The sequence below is a fragment of the Clinocottus analis genome, unplaced genomic scaffold (genome assembly GCF_023055335.1).
Source record: "Clinocottus analis isolate CAN_PGR_092001 unplaced genomic scaffold, fCliAna1.0.p SCAF_18, whole genome shotgun sequence".
NCBI lineage: Eukaryota > Metazoa > Chordata > Actinopteri > Perciformes > Cottidae > Clinocottus > Clinocottus analis.
The window spans coordinates 9,908,257-9,923,692 of record NW_027175909.1 but is presented as its reverse complement, the minus strand read 5'-3'; the positions used below and the strand labels follow the sequence as shown (position 1 = coordinate 9,923,692).

Genomic DNA, 15,436 nt, shown 5'->3' with positions numbered 1-15,436 from the left:
TTAGTTTGATAATTTAGACCATATACTTTGTGGCTGCAGGGAGATGAATTGAAGGAAAGGTGTTGGGGACAGAGGGTCAGAGTGTGTGTGTGTGTGTGTGTGTGTGTGTGTGTGTGTGTGTGTGTGTGTGCATGCGTGGGTTTTCAGTCTTAAGATTTGTGTGAGAATTGTAACATTTCCATCAAGGTAAAATAAAGCATGAGCATAGTTTATCTCCATATCCCTCTTATCTAACCCTGCTTTTACCACTTAAACATGCTCTCTCTCTCTCTCTCTCTCTCTCTCTCTCTCTCTCTCTCTCTCTCTCTCTCTCTCTCTCTCTCTCTCTCAGTCCCTCTCCTTTTCTACTCTTGCTCTCTCTCCCCTCCCATTCCTTCTTTCTCCACTCCTCTCACTCTCCCCGTCCCGTCCTCCTACTCTGCCTCTCGGGTTACGATGACTGGGGGTTTTCTTGCTTCCATCTCGTAGAGTGTCGGCGAGTGTGTGTTCGTGACTGTGTGTGTGTGTGTGTCTCCCTCAGCGCTGAGCTGTGTCCTTGTCCCTGCCTCCTGGCAGCGAGGAGCCACCCAGCAGCCTGTCTGTGATTGGGCAGGAGAGTGGGGTTCTTGACACAGCGCGGTGCTGACTGCTCCAGGACGTGTTTCAACAGATGGTCGAGGTTAGAGAGTGTCATCACATCGGAGAGAGGATTAGAGGAGAGAGGTTGTCTTCCAGGAGCTGTGTGGTCCCCTCTAGTCTTCAACCCAAGACACAAACCCCTCTATGAGCGAGGGGAGACCCAGTGAAGAGACGCAAGAAGAAAACTCAAGAGAGGAAACCTTGCCTTGCCTCTCACTTGGCCAGCACTTTGCTCTCCTCCTGCCTTTTCAGGTACTTACAACTTTTTCATTTTTTTTTGTGTCTATTTCGTTTTGTTTTTTTTTACTGCTTTTACAGGGTCTGTGTCTGTTAGTTTGCTCAGTTGGTAGTGCATTTCTGCTGCAGCATGTAGTCAGTAGTGGGAGTCTACAAGTGCAGTGAATCTGTGTTGCCTGTACAGCAGCTCTGCGTGTGTTGGTCTTCATAGTTCCCCCCCTGAATGACAGGAATTCCCTTTCGTCGCAAATTCCTCCGTCTCAAGGGATTAGAAGGCAGCACATTCCATTAATGTCATTTTCCCCCCAATCATAAGCACCAATCTGTTAATGTCTAGTTTTCTGAATGGAGGATGTTTGAAAGTGAAGGAAACTACTTTAGATTTGCAAAAGCTAATGTTAGTGGGGGAACCCTATGCATTATAATATGGACAAGGCTAAATATAATATATGCACTTCATTCTCTTTCTTTTTTTTCTTTAATCCTAAAATCTTGAGTGAAGATAAATGGTTTCTTTATTCACTCTGTCCGGTCTGATGAAAGGAAATTAAAACACTTTTTTTTTTTTACATTCCCAAAACTCAGTGTGCCATTTAGCATAACCTCACTTCAGGCCAGATAATATTTTCCATAAATCTTATTCAGAGTGCACTTCTGGCAGAACGTGTCAGCTCCGTTAAATGGATGAGCTGCTGAAGAGCGCTTTCCGGACAAACTGTCAGAGCAAAGCAGAGAGTCAGACTGAGAATGTACACCTTACTTCAGCTATTTAACTCAAGTCAAGTGAGAAAAGAAACTTGCCAGCAGAGTGGCAATATGATGTATAGTATTTATACCTAGCTTTAGGCACTGTGTGTGTGTGTGTGTGTGTGTGTGTGTGTGTGTGTGTGTGTGTGTGTGTGTGTGTGTGTGTGAGGTGTTTGCAAATGGAGATTGTGCAGCTGTGAAAGGCTGTGTGGACAGCAACCGGGCTGAGAGGAGGTTGTATAGGTGAAAGCTGCTGTTGTGTGAATTTGTGTTTACCCTCTTGAACCAGCCGTAGCTACACTTCCTGCTTGTTACTTGAAGTATGTAACACAACCACCAATAGGTTGGCATGACTGCTGCTTTAAGGCCAGTGGAGACATGCATAGAAAATTGGGCTGTATGACCAATTAATACATGAACGATTTTTGAGTTCAATGGTAAGTTGATCGTCTTTTTAAATTTAAGACACAGATAGAAATGATGGATATGTTTTTCTGTATTAATAAGAGAATTAAACTTACACATAAAATTGCATGTGATAGAAAATCTAAAATGCTGTAGTTACACATCATTTTTTACTTGGCTCTAAATACATCTATGCTTCAGCAAACTCGAATTTAGCAAAGTGTGATATGTTATTACATTTCCTCTATTTTAGGGATCAAGTGAGTGACTTGGGACTCTTTATTTTTTATTGCGTGTTGTTGAATCAATATGCTCAACTTCTCAACCAGTCCACAAAAACTTGAGAACTTTTACTAGTGTTGGCAAAATGATGCTGCGGTGCCGTTCAAAGCGGACCTCTTGTGCCAGACACAATTGGGGAAAATTTAACTGACTGGCTTATATTTCAATATAATGCCACTGCCAATATGCGTTAGTGAATGAAAAAGCCAGAGAAATATGAAGAAGCCGAACGTCAAACTTTCAGTGTTGACGAGCCTGATCCATAAATCTTCACTTCACTTCAGTTTCACCTGGAAGCATTTAGATTCAATTTCTGATTACCCTACACGGAGCACAGCAAAGCAGCTACGGGCCGTTTTTAAAAGGCCTGCCAGCTCAGAAGAGAAGGGAGATCCTTTAAACAGTTTAGCTTCACTGAGCTACAAACAAGAGCAGCAGCTGCTGAAAATAATTAGGTTCTGGGGGGTAGCCACTTGCCAAGACAAACGTTGTTCTAGTAGCGGCTCTGCCATCACTCAAATGTACTGTGGTGTGTGTGTGTGTGTGTTTGAGACTGTGAGTGAAAGCAATAAGTTAAGTAATTCATTCTTCTGATAAGTATAGTTGGTGAGTGGTCAAGTGTAAGGGAAGAGTCAGAGGTAGTATCTGTGATTATCATTATTTGTACAAATGAGGTGTGTGTGTGTGTGTGTGCGTGTGTGAGTGCGTGTGTGCGTGTGTGTGTGTGTGTGTGTGTGTGTGTGTGTGTGTGCGCGCGCGTGTGTGTGTCCTTTAAATGCCAGCCACAGTGAATCAGAGACTTTCCAGACATCTTGCGAGACGTCATACATGCCAACTGATGCACAAGGTCAAAGGCATTTGATGCAGACTAGTTATTGTAAGAAATTAAAAGGTCATTACATATACATGCTATTTATTTGTTTTCAAATAAATGTGCCAAATATAACTGTGTGAGCAGTGGAAGCAATCTTCAGCAAGTAGTTAACCTTTCCCATTCTTTCTGTTCTCACTAACTCCAAGATCAGGACCATCATTTTTTTTTTTATCCTTTAATCTTTTAAACTGGCCGACGATTTAATAAATTACTCACTGAATTATTCAACATCTTTGCTTTCGAAGACTAAAATGTCATTTCCTCACATTTTTCGTGTCTCTGGAAAATACATAAAAAGATGCTCTATAACTATAGTTTGTGTGTGTTCTCTTGTGTGCAAGTATGTTAAGAAAAGATTTCCTAAACCACCCTCTCCTCCGGCACTTGTTTATCTCTTCAGCTTAATGATAGTGTTCCTCGTACTAGCCTGATTGCATAGTAGCGTTGGAGTAGATTGCACAGTCCTATCACTGCAAATGACCAGTATTTGAACAGTGAGCATTTGGCATTCTTTTATTTATGCGTGATCTAGACAGGCTATCTTTAGATGAGTCAGCCACTTTCTCAGCTCCTTTGTTGTCCTCACTGATCAAACATTTCCATGGAGTTTCCATGCACTGACATGCAGCCTTTACACCAGACGTGTCCTTGACTATATATATGCTATGCACATATTGAGATGCCCACACAGATGCACTACGCATAGATCTATTTTGGGGTATTTGGGAGCTCACAATGGCACCCCCAAGTGTTTGTTCAGCCTCTCATTTGGGCGGTAAAGGTCAGGGCATGCAAACACCACATTCAGCACATCATTGGTAGGAATGCCTGACCTGCTAACCTTCAATCTCGTCCTTGCACACGTTAAAGAGACCAGCAAACCAGACGTACATTTGAAGCTTTACTTTTTTTGTTTTTTTTGTTGTCTGGCATTGTTCCCGTAGTCATTGTCTTAACCCTCTGCCTACGTTGAAAGAGATGTGGTTTGTATGGAAAAATAAATTCTCAATAGATAGTTCAGCTATGCAACCGCCAGGAATGACCCCTGACCAGGTCCTTGTAATGTTGAGATTGGTGTTAGACCTTATTCATTAATGTGCACTTTGGGCCAGCGAGTAAGAGAAAGAGGATTTCAAAGCTTTTTCTGTGATGTCCGGAGCTGCTTTTGTTCAAACTGTCAGTGCACACAGATGCAGCATGGGCTTAAGATGGAGAAAGAGAAAGCTGGGTCAAGAGAGACACAGAGGGGGAAGAGGGATAAAGTAGAAGAGGCCAATATAAGAGAAAGGGAGGTGTGAACACAGTGGCGGTTAGAAGCAGAGAGAGGGATCCAATAATGTTGTTGTGACCAGAGGCTGGATCTTGCGCACACGTTCTTAGTTGTCACTTGCACGTGCGCACATTTGAAACGCATGGACACAAACATAATCTTCTTATGACACAGGCATGTACAAAAGAGAAACATAGAAAAACATGTACACGCACACACACACACACACACACACACACACACACACACACACACACACACACACACACACACACACAATATCCACAAGCTTACCCCCTCCGTCCTCCACTCCCCAGAGTGCTGCACTGTCCCTGCTTTGTCATCTCTCTTGTCCAATGATCCCTTCCCCAGGGAGAAGCAATCTGTTTTAGATTTGAAAGAGAAAGGGCCCTGCCTGTATCACGTACAATTAAGCAGCCGTCAGAATGCGTCGGCGTAAGTTTGGAGGGAGAAGTGCTGCCACTGGGGGGTTGTCCCTTTCATCCACCACTTTTCCAGAATGGAGATAATGGGGTGGGAGGGTTGGAGGGATAGGAATGGATGGGGGGCAGAAGGAATGAATACATTTCCTCACCCCTCCATCCCGCTCCACAGCTCGACTAATAGAAGCCAGCATGCGTTTGTTTCAGCTCTTCTGCTCCCTTTCTTTCCCTTCTCCCCTGGAGCGGGCAAACACATTCAGCCTCTGCCAGCACTCCCCTCCTCTGCCCGTGTGCGTCTGTGTGTGTGTGTGTGTGTGTGCGCGGGCGTGTGCATGCACAAAAACTCATATGTGTGGACTTGGCCATGTGCTACCGGTAGCCTCTGGTCTTGTTTGCCCTTACTTACGGCCTGACTTTGCCATGTTGATGCAGAATGGCCAATTTGAACAGTTGTAGTTTTAAAGGTTGAGCTACTTTGTTTGTAATGACATGGTCCAGCATTGCATGACACACATCGTCCTTGCTTTGCTTTCCTTGAATTGCCTGCGGCAAATTCAGCCGGGTTTGGCTGGTGTCTCTTGAACATGTTGGGATGATGCATTGACTGCATTCCTTTAACTTTGGCTGAAATGTAAAGGAATAGAAGCTTTTGCAGGCGTAAGCTTCCTGTTTTATGCTTTGTCAGCAAACTGGTCGTTCGGTAGATATGGAAATTTTGATATTTTGCAATGCACCAAGATCTGGAATTTTTGCCGTGCAGGACAAAGTTAATTAAATCACAAATGACGTTACTACATGCTTTGGAAAGCCACACACTGAGCCAGAGGCAATGGAAAGGAGAGCTCCCCTGTGTCCAAATTACAGGTTACGTGTCTGTCTGTGTTCGAGTCTGACTGATTCTTTCTCTGGCTGGTTTAGTGAATGACTAATGGACACACAAAGAGTATATGACATCCAACTATACGCATGCATACATGCCCACAGGGATGGGCAGAGACGAGAGTGCTGAACAGGCACAGGTGCAATCAGACGAATGCGTTTTTATGAGCGGTATCATGTTGGTGTGTCACAGCCGTGGAGAAGTTTGTTTATGGCATCCAGGGTCACGCAGGCTGGTTCTCATGGTCTATGTTTGTCTACTGTTCCCAGAGAATATGCCTACACATGTTCCACATTTTAGGGGTGTTTAGTTTCATGCGCCAGCATCAGCCCTACACTTAACTGGGGTTTGCTGACTGAGCTGCTGCCACCTCACCCTGAGGAATCTCCCTCTTCACTCTCTTTTTATTGATTGCTACTCAGAATTGATTTGTTTTTTTCTTCTCATATTTAAGGGAGCTTGTTAAATGCTAAATGCCTGTTCATGTTTCACTCACTTGCATTGGCTGGCTCTATCGGTCGGCAGATAGCACTGCTTCTGTGATATTAAGCATATTACAAGGCGAATAATTGGGAGTATGTTTTTTGGTTAAATTTTATACAAATCATAGATCATCGTCATATACAAAACAGCCGCTGAACTTGTTTTTTCTTGAATTTGTGTGTACTCCAGATGTCTTGATGTCATAAATGTGTCTATCAAAGCTTACTTCTCCCAGAAGCATAGTGCTTGTTCAGTTTAAACCCAGTATGTTCTCTTTACCTTTAACAGTATCCTGTTTTTGTTGCTAAATACGGCTCTTACTGTATTGACACTGACATAACACTCTTCAGTCTGTATCATGAGGAAAGATAACTTTATTTTTATTCTAGTCAGAGACCCACACAAACACAGAAATAGAGTGCTCAATTTGTTCTGCAAAATATTTCTTTACATTGTACTACCTTTGCTACTGAAATCAAGTCAACATTTTATTTAGGAAAACGATGGATCCAAATGGATCTCCATTTCTTGAAGCCGGACCAAAGTCCTTCTATTACTTGGTCAATTAGTAATCAGTGCATATTGAAACCAATGCCCATGTCTTCCTCAGACATTATATTTCTGTTACTAGTTATGTCCAAACTCAACAACGCAGGTCTTATTTGCCTTGTCACTTTACTCGATATATATTCAAGTCACACTCATGTCAGTAGTCAGTGAACCTAACGTTGCGATTGAACTCAGTAAACTGCTGAGCTTTCACAGAAAAAAATCTTTCAGACTTGAATTTGCGCTCTCTCTCTTTTTCGTTCTTTCACTGCACCACCAGCTGATTTCATGGAAAAGAAGTCAATCTCTTTATTCCTGACAATTACCTCAGTGGAAACCCATTGAAGCAATTTGCAATAGCTCTCTTTTGTGGTCAAAGGAATAATTTATCTGGGGGATATTTGACGAGTTAGAGAGACAAGAAAGCCACCCGTGAGTGAGCAGTACATTCTACTCCCTCTCGCTCTGACTTTCTCTGCTCGCTTCTTGATAGAGTGTTTCTGATGGGAGTGTGGGTTTTGACAAGAAAGTGGCTGGAGGAATACAAATGCGCTGTAATTTATTCATCTGAGGTCGTCTATCGCTAATGGTTTCCATTCATGGCTTAGAATACATTTAACAAGAAAATGCTTGCTTGAGACTCGTATCCTGTAACAGTGGCTGCTGATCCTTTGATTGTGATTCCATCTTTTCATATCACAGTATAAATCACAGTGGTTTCCCTTTGTTCAATCTCTCCCTCGTCCTTCACCCTCTTTTCTCCCGACCTTCACCTATTTCTTTCACCCTCTTGAATGGTAAATATGTTTTTTTTGCTTTTTAACTTCTGATAAATCCATCTACTGTTTAAAAGGTCTGTTAAGGAAGTGATCTAATATTTTATCGGTTTAAGACTAATATCCTTTTGATGCAAATCAACATGTATGTATGCCAGTGTGGTATTTTTTCTGTTGAAAAGGTCAATTGAATCCATTGAAAAGTGTGTATATGCAGTCCAATAGTGATAAGCCCCAAATCATACTGTACACTCCCCGACGTTTGCATCATCGCGGAGCGCAAAGGGTCTTTTGCAGTCATATCTCATGATCATTTTTTTCAGTGTATTAATACCAATAGTACATATAATCTATTATTATTCTGTTATTTCTTGATTCAGGCTCTCGGACGCCAAAGAGCATACATTTACACCCCAGAAACCTTAAAGTGCTGCATAAACTTCTGTCAGTCAACGGAATTTCTCGAGTCCTGTGGTTGCAGTTACTGCATAACTTCATATTACTCCTCTTGGTTTCTTTAAAAAAAATTAGCAATATCAAGTAGAACGTGCCAGATTAAAAAAGGGACAATGTATAATTTCTCCCCCCCCACCCAATTTAACTAAACCACGTGTGTGAGTAAAAGCACCCTAAGGCCTATTTGTCAGTGTTACCGGCATGAGGCCTTAGCTTGGATATACAGACCTCTAACTGGGTGTCCATAGTTAAGGTTATGCACACTTACATATACACACCACCTTCAGGACAGGAACACACACATACACACACACACACACGCATACATAAATAAATACAGGCAGCCTTCCCCATTTCTGAAATGACCTTGTATGTTTTTTTAATCATCCCCCTCTTAGGGTTCTCGAACCCCCTCATGATTTCCAACAGACCACCTGGTGGCCCGCGAGCCATTTCCACTTTGAAGTATTTTGGACCAGGATTCATTTAATTATACATTAAGGTGCATCCATAATATTGATGGGGTGACCCGGCAGCCTTGGCACTACAAAGGGTCTCTTACCAGGTCCGAAAGAAACATGAGGGGTTTAACTAATAGCCGTGAACGCACTCACGGCAGGTTCACATTTCACTGAATTGAGGCCATTCTTCCTCATTAAAGTGGCCTGCGTTGTACCCCAAACACGATGCATACCAGTGGATGGGGATCATTTCTAGCTCTAACATCTGAAGTTTTGTAGTTGTAACATGGACGTAACAAAGAGTCTGAATGTGCCTGTCAAGGTTAAGAGTTGTGAAGCCGTAAACATGTTGGAACAAAGAGTCAGTGATCTCTCCTCACTGCCTTGCACTTGGTTTTCTCACTGGAATTTTGTCATAGATCCTACACTAATTTGGGCATTTTGGTCAAACAAATCAGTGGAGTTAAAAGTCTGAAAACACCAAGGTCTGAGCATTTTCCCAGTGCATACCCACAGCCAAGTGAGTGCACCGGCACAGAGGTCTCCTTCAGTCAGCTCAGTGTGGCAGACGGGCGGGTCTTGGTTGGTACAATGTGCTGCCCTTGGCCTGCTGGGCACAGCAAGCCCTGACACAGGCCTTCCTCAGTGCACAAGGTCCTCGTCAGACCTCATGGAAGCAGACCAGCTGAATTCCCTTGGATTACAGAAATATTTGGACAGACCTTAATCTAAGGCCTCGCAATAATTATTTTTTCCCCTCTGAAATGGAGAGGGAGCAATCAGCCAGCACTGAAAAATGTCACTGGTCTGAAGCAAAAATCAAGAGATCTAACATTGTTGTTCTCAAATTTTGTATCTCTACTGCTTTGTCTCTAAGATCAGTTTGCAACTAAACGTAATCTCTGTCAACTTTTAGAAATGTAAATGTTGTACTTTCCACAGTTCTGTCATGGCAGATGTCCGAGTAGAGTTCCTACACAACGTTGTTACTGTATGAAGAAAGGCCTTTGTCGTCATTGCCAGTCATGAAGTCTATAGTTTGAGTATAGCCTACAAGATTCAAACTATGCCATCAGACTTTAATTCCCCTCTCTTTGCCATTGTTCCTCGGTGACTTGGCTCTTATAGACGGGCTGGGCAAATTTAGAGGGAGCGAGCAAGAGAGTGTGAGAGAGAGAGGACAGGAATCAGAGGGGATTTGAGGTGCTTTGAAATAGCCATTGTCCTTAATAAAAAGGCATTTTATGAATGACTGATTTACTTTACTGGGGCGGGGCATCTGGTTTGGGTTTGACTTGCATCTTGTTTTACCTCTACAAGTGAACAAGAGTCAAAGTACAGACACACATCAGTGGACAAATACCCTGCTTTAAGAGATCCATGGATCATTGCAGTCAATCAATGGTTTCTTCTAGAATAATTATTTTATGTATCTTCTCAGTGCATCTGCGGTTTTTCATTGACAGCTGATAAATACATCTGATGCCACTGTGGGCTGAACAGAACCTATGCCAGATGCAGCATGTTCACCATTGCTGAAAAAAATATGAAGGCCAATCAAAACCAGGCTTTTACAAGACTCTTGTTACCTTCATACCTCCATACTGAGCCCCCTCTAGTCATTTTTTTCCCTCAGAGTTTCGCCTCTTAACCCCTGTGTGTGGGTTGCCTCAGGTTGCTGAGGTTAGGTTAAACAAGCCACCATCAAAGCCATATTACCACTTGGGTCAGAGGAGGGTCAGGGTGCAGCAGGGTGTGTGGTTTGAGGCCCTAACTGAAGGGCACGGCTGCCAACCAGCCAAATAGTATTGCCCTGGATGGTTACACAAGCAGCAACTCTATTATGTTCAGCTTTACTCAGCGCACAAAGCACAGCTGTCTGTGCAGCCATACCAAATCACTGAGCAAAGCTGCCTGTGCCAAAGGAGAGTAAGTGAAAGAGCTGTTTTCTGCAAGCAAAGTTGGGGGGAAAACTTCTCTGTCATGAAAGTAAAGATTGGTAGGGTGTTGAGGTGTGCTTAAAGTCCCTAGTGTTGATGGCCATTAATCTGAAAATTGCACATCTTTTATTTATCTGGCAGCTGTGTGTCTGAAAACTCTATAGTGGTCTTTTTGTTCCAGTCTTTTGAACCCCTGGGCATTTTACGTTCCTCCCACCCCTCCCCAATATTCCTCCACCAGCTTAATCATGATGAGTACAGTAAAGGCTCATTTAAAGGGTCATTATTGCTAATCCTCCAAAACAATGAGGAAGGAGAAACATTGTGCTCCCTCGTCCTCTGACTGTCCAGGAATAAAGACCTATTGTCTCTTCTACAGATGTATAGAAGGAGCCTGTTCTACTTATATCACATTAGATGACATAAATATATGACTCAATTTGAAGGGTTTATAAAAAATACATGAAACATAATTCTCGCAGAAGGGTTCATGAAATTGGCAACATGAATTTTAGATCAGATGTCGGAGGCAAGTATGAAGCAGTGGCACTGGAGAGCTTCTGAAGTCAACTACATAATAACTTTCAGATTTGAGCATATTTACTCAAATTGTTCCTTGTATTTATAGTGTTTGAGCTGCCTCTTCAGCTTGAATACATCCAGCAATGTTTAGAGCTGGATGCACTGAGTACCTTTCCTGGTGCCTCTCATCTCCAAGTGTGCCTGCAGGCAAAAACTCAGGATAATATATATATATATATATATATATATATATATATATATATATATATATATATATATATATATATATATATATATATATGCGTGTGCACAAAACACTCATAAGTGACTGTGTTTTGAACCCACCGATCTAATACAGTTAATCCTGATAACCGGTAATGAGGACTTAAACTGTAAACGTTGGGGGGTAGAAATTGAAGTTCACTCAGACTAAGTTTTTTTTTAACACTCAAAAGGTATCAGGGAGACATGTCCGTTAAATATCTTGATTTATAATTCTGAGTAATGCCACTTTCTTTATTTCCCTGCACGTAAACGGGAAACTTCCCACATGCGTCATTGGTCTTTATACAATCAGCCAACTGTCATCAATCTACCTCTGGTCCACAAACAGCAGCCGCTAATCTCTGGTCTTGTCATGTAGCCGGTGGCAGTTTAAAGTTCCATATGTCATATTAGCACGAAGAAGGCAGGTTACTGGGGGTGCCACATGAATATATAATAGTGGTGGTCCCTTTGATTAGGGGTGACTTTGAGATGGACCGTTGTCAAATGATCCAGGGGTACATTTGGCAGACATTGAGCCGCAAGAAATCCTCCTGGTCATAAGTGAACTTCAGATGACCTCGTGAGGAAAGTGGATCAGGTGAAATTGAGTTAGGATGAGAGGTAACCCAAAGGACAATGCGAGCTCTGCGCTTGTTCTGCAGCAGTGCCGTTTTGCATGTATACCTTCGGCCCACATCCCATTGGTTGTTATGTGTGGCACTTTTTTTTGCCCTACCGTCTCAGTTGTTTCAGACAGTGTAGCTATTGATAACACCATAGCTAACCACAAGGTTTGTATCAGATTCCACAATGAGCCTTCTTGTGTGTAGTCTTACATCTCTGAGTCGCATGAAGAGGCTATTGCTGGGAACCATTGGCATGTAAAATTGAATTTGAGCTGGGTGCTAACATTACACTAGTTGGCTGACTGGTTTACAGATGATTTCAGGCCTTTCACAGCTTGACAGAAATAGAGGCTTGAGTTTTGTCTAGATTTGGGCGGCATCTTTTGTTTCTGGGAGCCTTTGCCATTCATGTAGGAGGATTTGGACCCTCTCAGCAGGCACATGTGTTTTTGTGGGAGAGAGCCTTGTGTGCGAGTGTCTTGTGAGTTTCTGCATGTCACCATGTGTTTGTACAGTAGTTTGTGTTGTGTGTGTAATTCACTGTGAGGTTCTGTGCACTCTGCCACCCTGCGCTGGAGGGGTGTTTGTCCAAACGGCGCCAATGTTTGCACAGGCCTGTCACGATGACTGGGCTGGCTGGCCCGGACACTGCTCGTCTGAAATGCAGGACAGACCAAAGTGCTCTTAAAGCTCCGTCTGAAGCCCTGTTTATCACAGGCAACGTCAGACTAGTGGAAAAACGGATACACATGATTCACCTCTTGACTCATTTGATGTGTTGGTAAAAGAAGACAATTTGTAGGTGTGTTATCTTATGTAGGGCCATCTGTTTGGCACATCCATGAGAGCAAGTGTTTGCAGATGTCGGCCTTTCTCTGCATCTTCCGTGCATTTGTAAAAGGACTAAAGCCACATGTCAATACGATGCATTAATGACAAAAAATGCTTTGCATTTCACCCTTTGAAATGTGGATACAGTTATCCAACTTGCCTTTCATTATGAGTCAGACACCATAAATCATCCCTTATTTTAAGTTACAGTTTCTACTCTTTGCCATTCAGGACTGGCCCTTTGTCGAAGTGAGGGTGGAGGTACTCAGTAGGGTTCAATCAGGTTCAGCTGTCATAGACCAGCCATTTGTTTTCAGGCCATTAACTCAGGGAAGCAAGCTTTATGGTGCCAATCAGTGGGATTGCTGTCCATAAGGCACTTTTTCAGGGGCGTCATGGATCATCCTACACTCACAAGCCAATCCTTTGCATACACTATTGTTACTGAAAATCACATAATAATTTAAATCATCGTTGCAGTCACCTGTGTATTCAATCTCATAATGATACGTTGGATTTATTGATCAACATTTGAAAATAATTTAAATAAGTGTGATGTCTCTTTTAGTGACGGCACAATATCGACCTGCTTCTGATGTTGGGGAGTGCTCAGGCTTGGCGCTAGTATACGTTTCACGCTGGTCCGTGGCATTTAAGAAAAGGACATGTAGACCTTTTATGACCAACCATGCCTTTGTAAGTGAGTAAGAGGCTGCAAAGTGCTATGATGACTCTGTGGTAATCTGTGATTGGCGACAGTGGCATTGGGGTTAATGTAGCGGAACCCTCTCTCTGCCTCCCGTGCCCCCTAACCCCCTCCCTCCTAGTGTGGTCCCATCCTCCCCATCGGCCCTCTGTCACGCTTGACTCCCCAGGGGGTGACTTTTGAGTGACAAGTAAAAGGTGGACCGTGATTGGCCGACACAGGAGAGCGGCTGTGGGTGTTTGAGTGCAAGCAGCCAATGGTGCGGTCCCAGCACAGTTGGCTGAACCCCAGCTCTCCAGAAGAGATAGAGAGTTTCCGTGTGTGAGTGCGTGTTATCTGACACAGAAGGAAAGAGTGAAAAAAACACAAGAAAAACTACTTGGATAACATGAGAAAAAGCCAATCACAATGAGACTTAAGGGATCCTCTGAGGTGAGATCTTTGTTTCTCGAGCTTCGCTTGCAGTTTCTGTAATCAAGTTTTTTTTTGTTTTTTCTTTCTTCAGTTAAGGTCAGTAGAGTTGATGTTGAGATACTTTGTTTACAGGGGAGAGTATTGATGGGGTTTCAGTTAGCACGCAACCTTTGTTGGAACTGAGGGTTAAGTTTTCCTTGGTGGACCATCAAGAGCTTAAGTTCGGAAGAATGGTTTTTGGCTTCTCTTTGTTTGGATAAACTGTTGTGTTTCAGTATGTAAGCAGACACACACAATATCTCAGAAGTAAATATGATTAAATGTCTCTAGAATGATTTTAGACTTTTCACTGACTGTCTCTTTTAGAATATAATGCTGTTTGCTATTCCAACCACTTTATTTCTATGTGTTCCTTGTTGTAATGTCTCCATGTGTTTTTCTCCTCTCTCTTTATAGTCGACCACGGCTGCGAGAGCTGCACGGGTGTAAGTGAGTGGCCTGGCTGGACCTCTTCTCCCTGCCTTCATTAATCCTCAGCCTCTACCCACCCTGTCTCTTGTTGTTTCGGGAACCATGCTGATGCAGTGGCTGGCTTGGTTGGTCCTGCTGTCTCTGGACTGGGCTCCAGGCAGCTGGGCCTTCACCACCACCAGGGCTCAGGGCCTGAGGGGTCGCATCCAGAGAGACCGCAGAAACATCCGGCCAAACATTATCCTCATCATCACTGACGACCAGGATGTTGAGCTGGGTAAGGTTGGCACACTTTCTGGTCTTCCTGGAATTCTATAGGCCCAATTAACTTTTCATGGATTTTAGCAATCTTATTACCCTACTTTAAAAAAAAAAAAAAATTCCCTGATTTTTGCTGTTGTTGTTCCTGTCGCTACACTGCCTTAATCAATTTCTTTGTCTTTGTGGGCATTTGTATCAGGACGTATGTGGTCTTTCTTCACACATTAAATATTAAATAGAGGCCATACGCCCGAGCACAATGGCCATCTGGCCTATTAACAACTGAATAATAAGGATTTGCCTCTCAGATAATTCAGTTAGAAAGGTATTTAAATGGACTGACTGACCTTTGTTAGATACAAAAGTGATTGTAATTTTACTAAAATAACATTTGCCATTGTGTGTATTGGCACAAGCTGTTTTTTTGTCTTAGTATTAACAATGCATTGAACACAATTAGGACCTAAATCACCACTGACCTCTATACTCTGTCCTCCAGGTTCTCTCCAGGTAATGAATAAAACCCGTAAGCTCATGGAAGATGGAGGCACAGCTTTCACCAATGCCTTTGTCTCCACACCCATGTGCTGCCCGTCACGGTCCTCCATGTTGACGGGCAAGTACGTCCACAACCACAACACTTACACCAACAATGAGAACTGCTCCTCCCCTTCCTGGCAAGCTCAGCACGAGCCACGCTCATTCGCCGTCTACCTCAACAACACGGGCTACAGGACAGGTTGGTGAACCAGGACATGTACTTGCACGTATTGATACCTATCTCTATGCAATAATCGGCATCCTTCTGTATGCGCACCAAAGAACTCTTAAAGCCAAGCTGGTGATGTTATTCCCATTTCTCAGATCCTGATTGGGAACCATGACCATTTCACTTTTTGCCAACAGACTGTCAATCA

General features: G+C 43.0%; 1 protein-coding gene across 4 annotated transcripts in view; it reads left to right on the top strand.

Moving 5' to 3' along the window:
• Positions 1-549: 549 nt before the first annotated feature.
• sulf1 (sulfatase 1) overlaps positions 550-15,436 on the top strand; it is a 35,464-nt gene continuing 20,577 nt past the window's right edge. For all 4 annotated transcript variants that reach the window (XM_068581723.1, XM_068581722.1, XM_068581725.1 and 1 more), the window contains exons 1-3: positions 550-870; positions 14,244-14,535; positions 15,019-15,258. In XM_068581723.1, the coding sequence (XP_068437824.1) occupies positions 14,361-14,535; positions 15,019-15,258 (415 nt within the window). In that variant the 5' untranslated portion in view covers positions 550-870; positions 14,244-14,360. The remainder of the gene's footprint in view (positions 871-14,243; positions 14,536-15,018; positions 15,259-15,436) is intronic.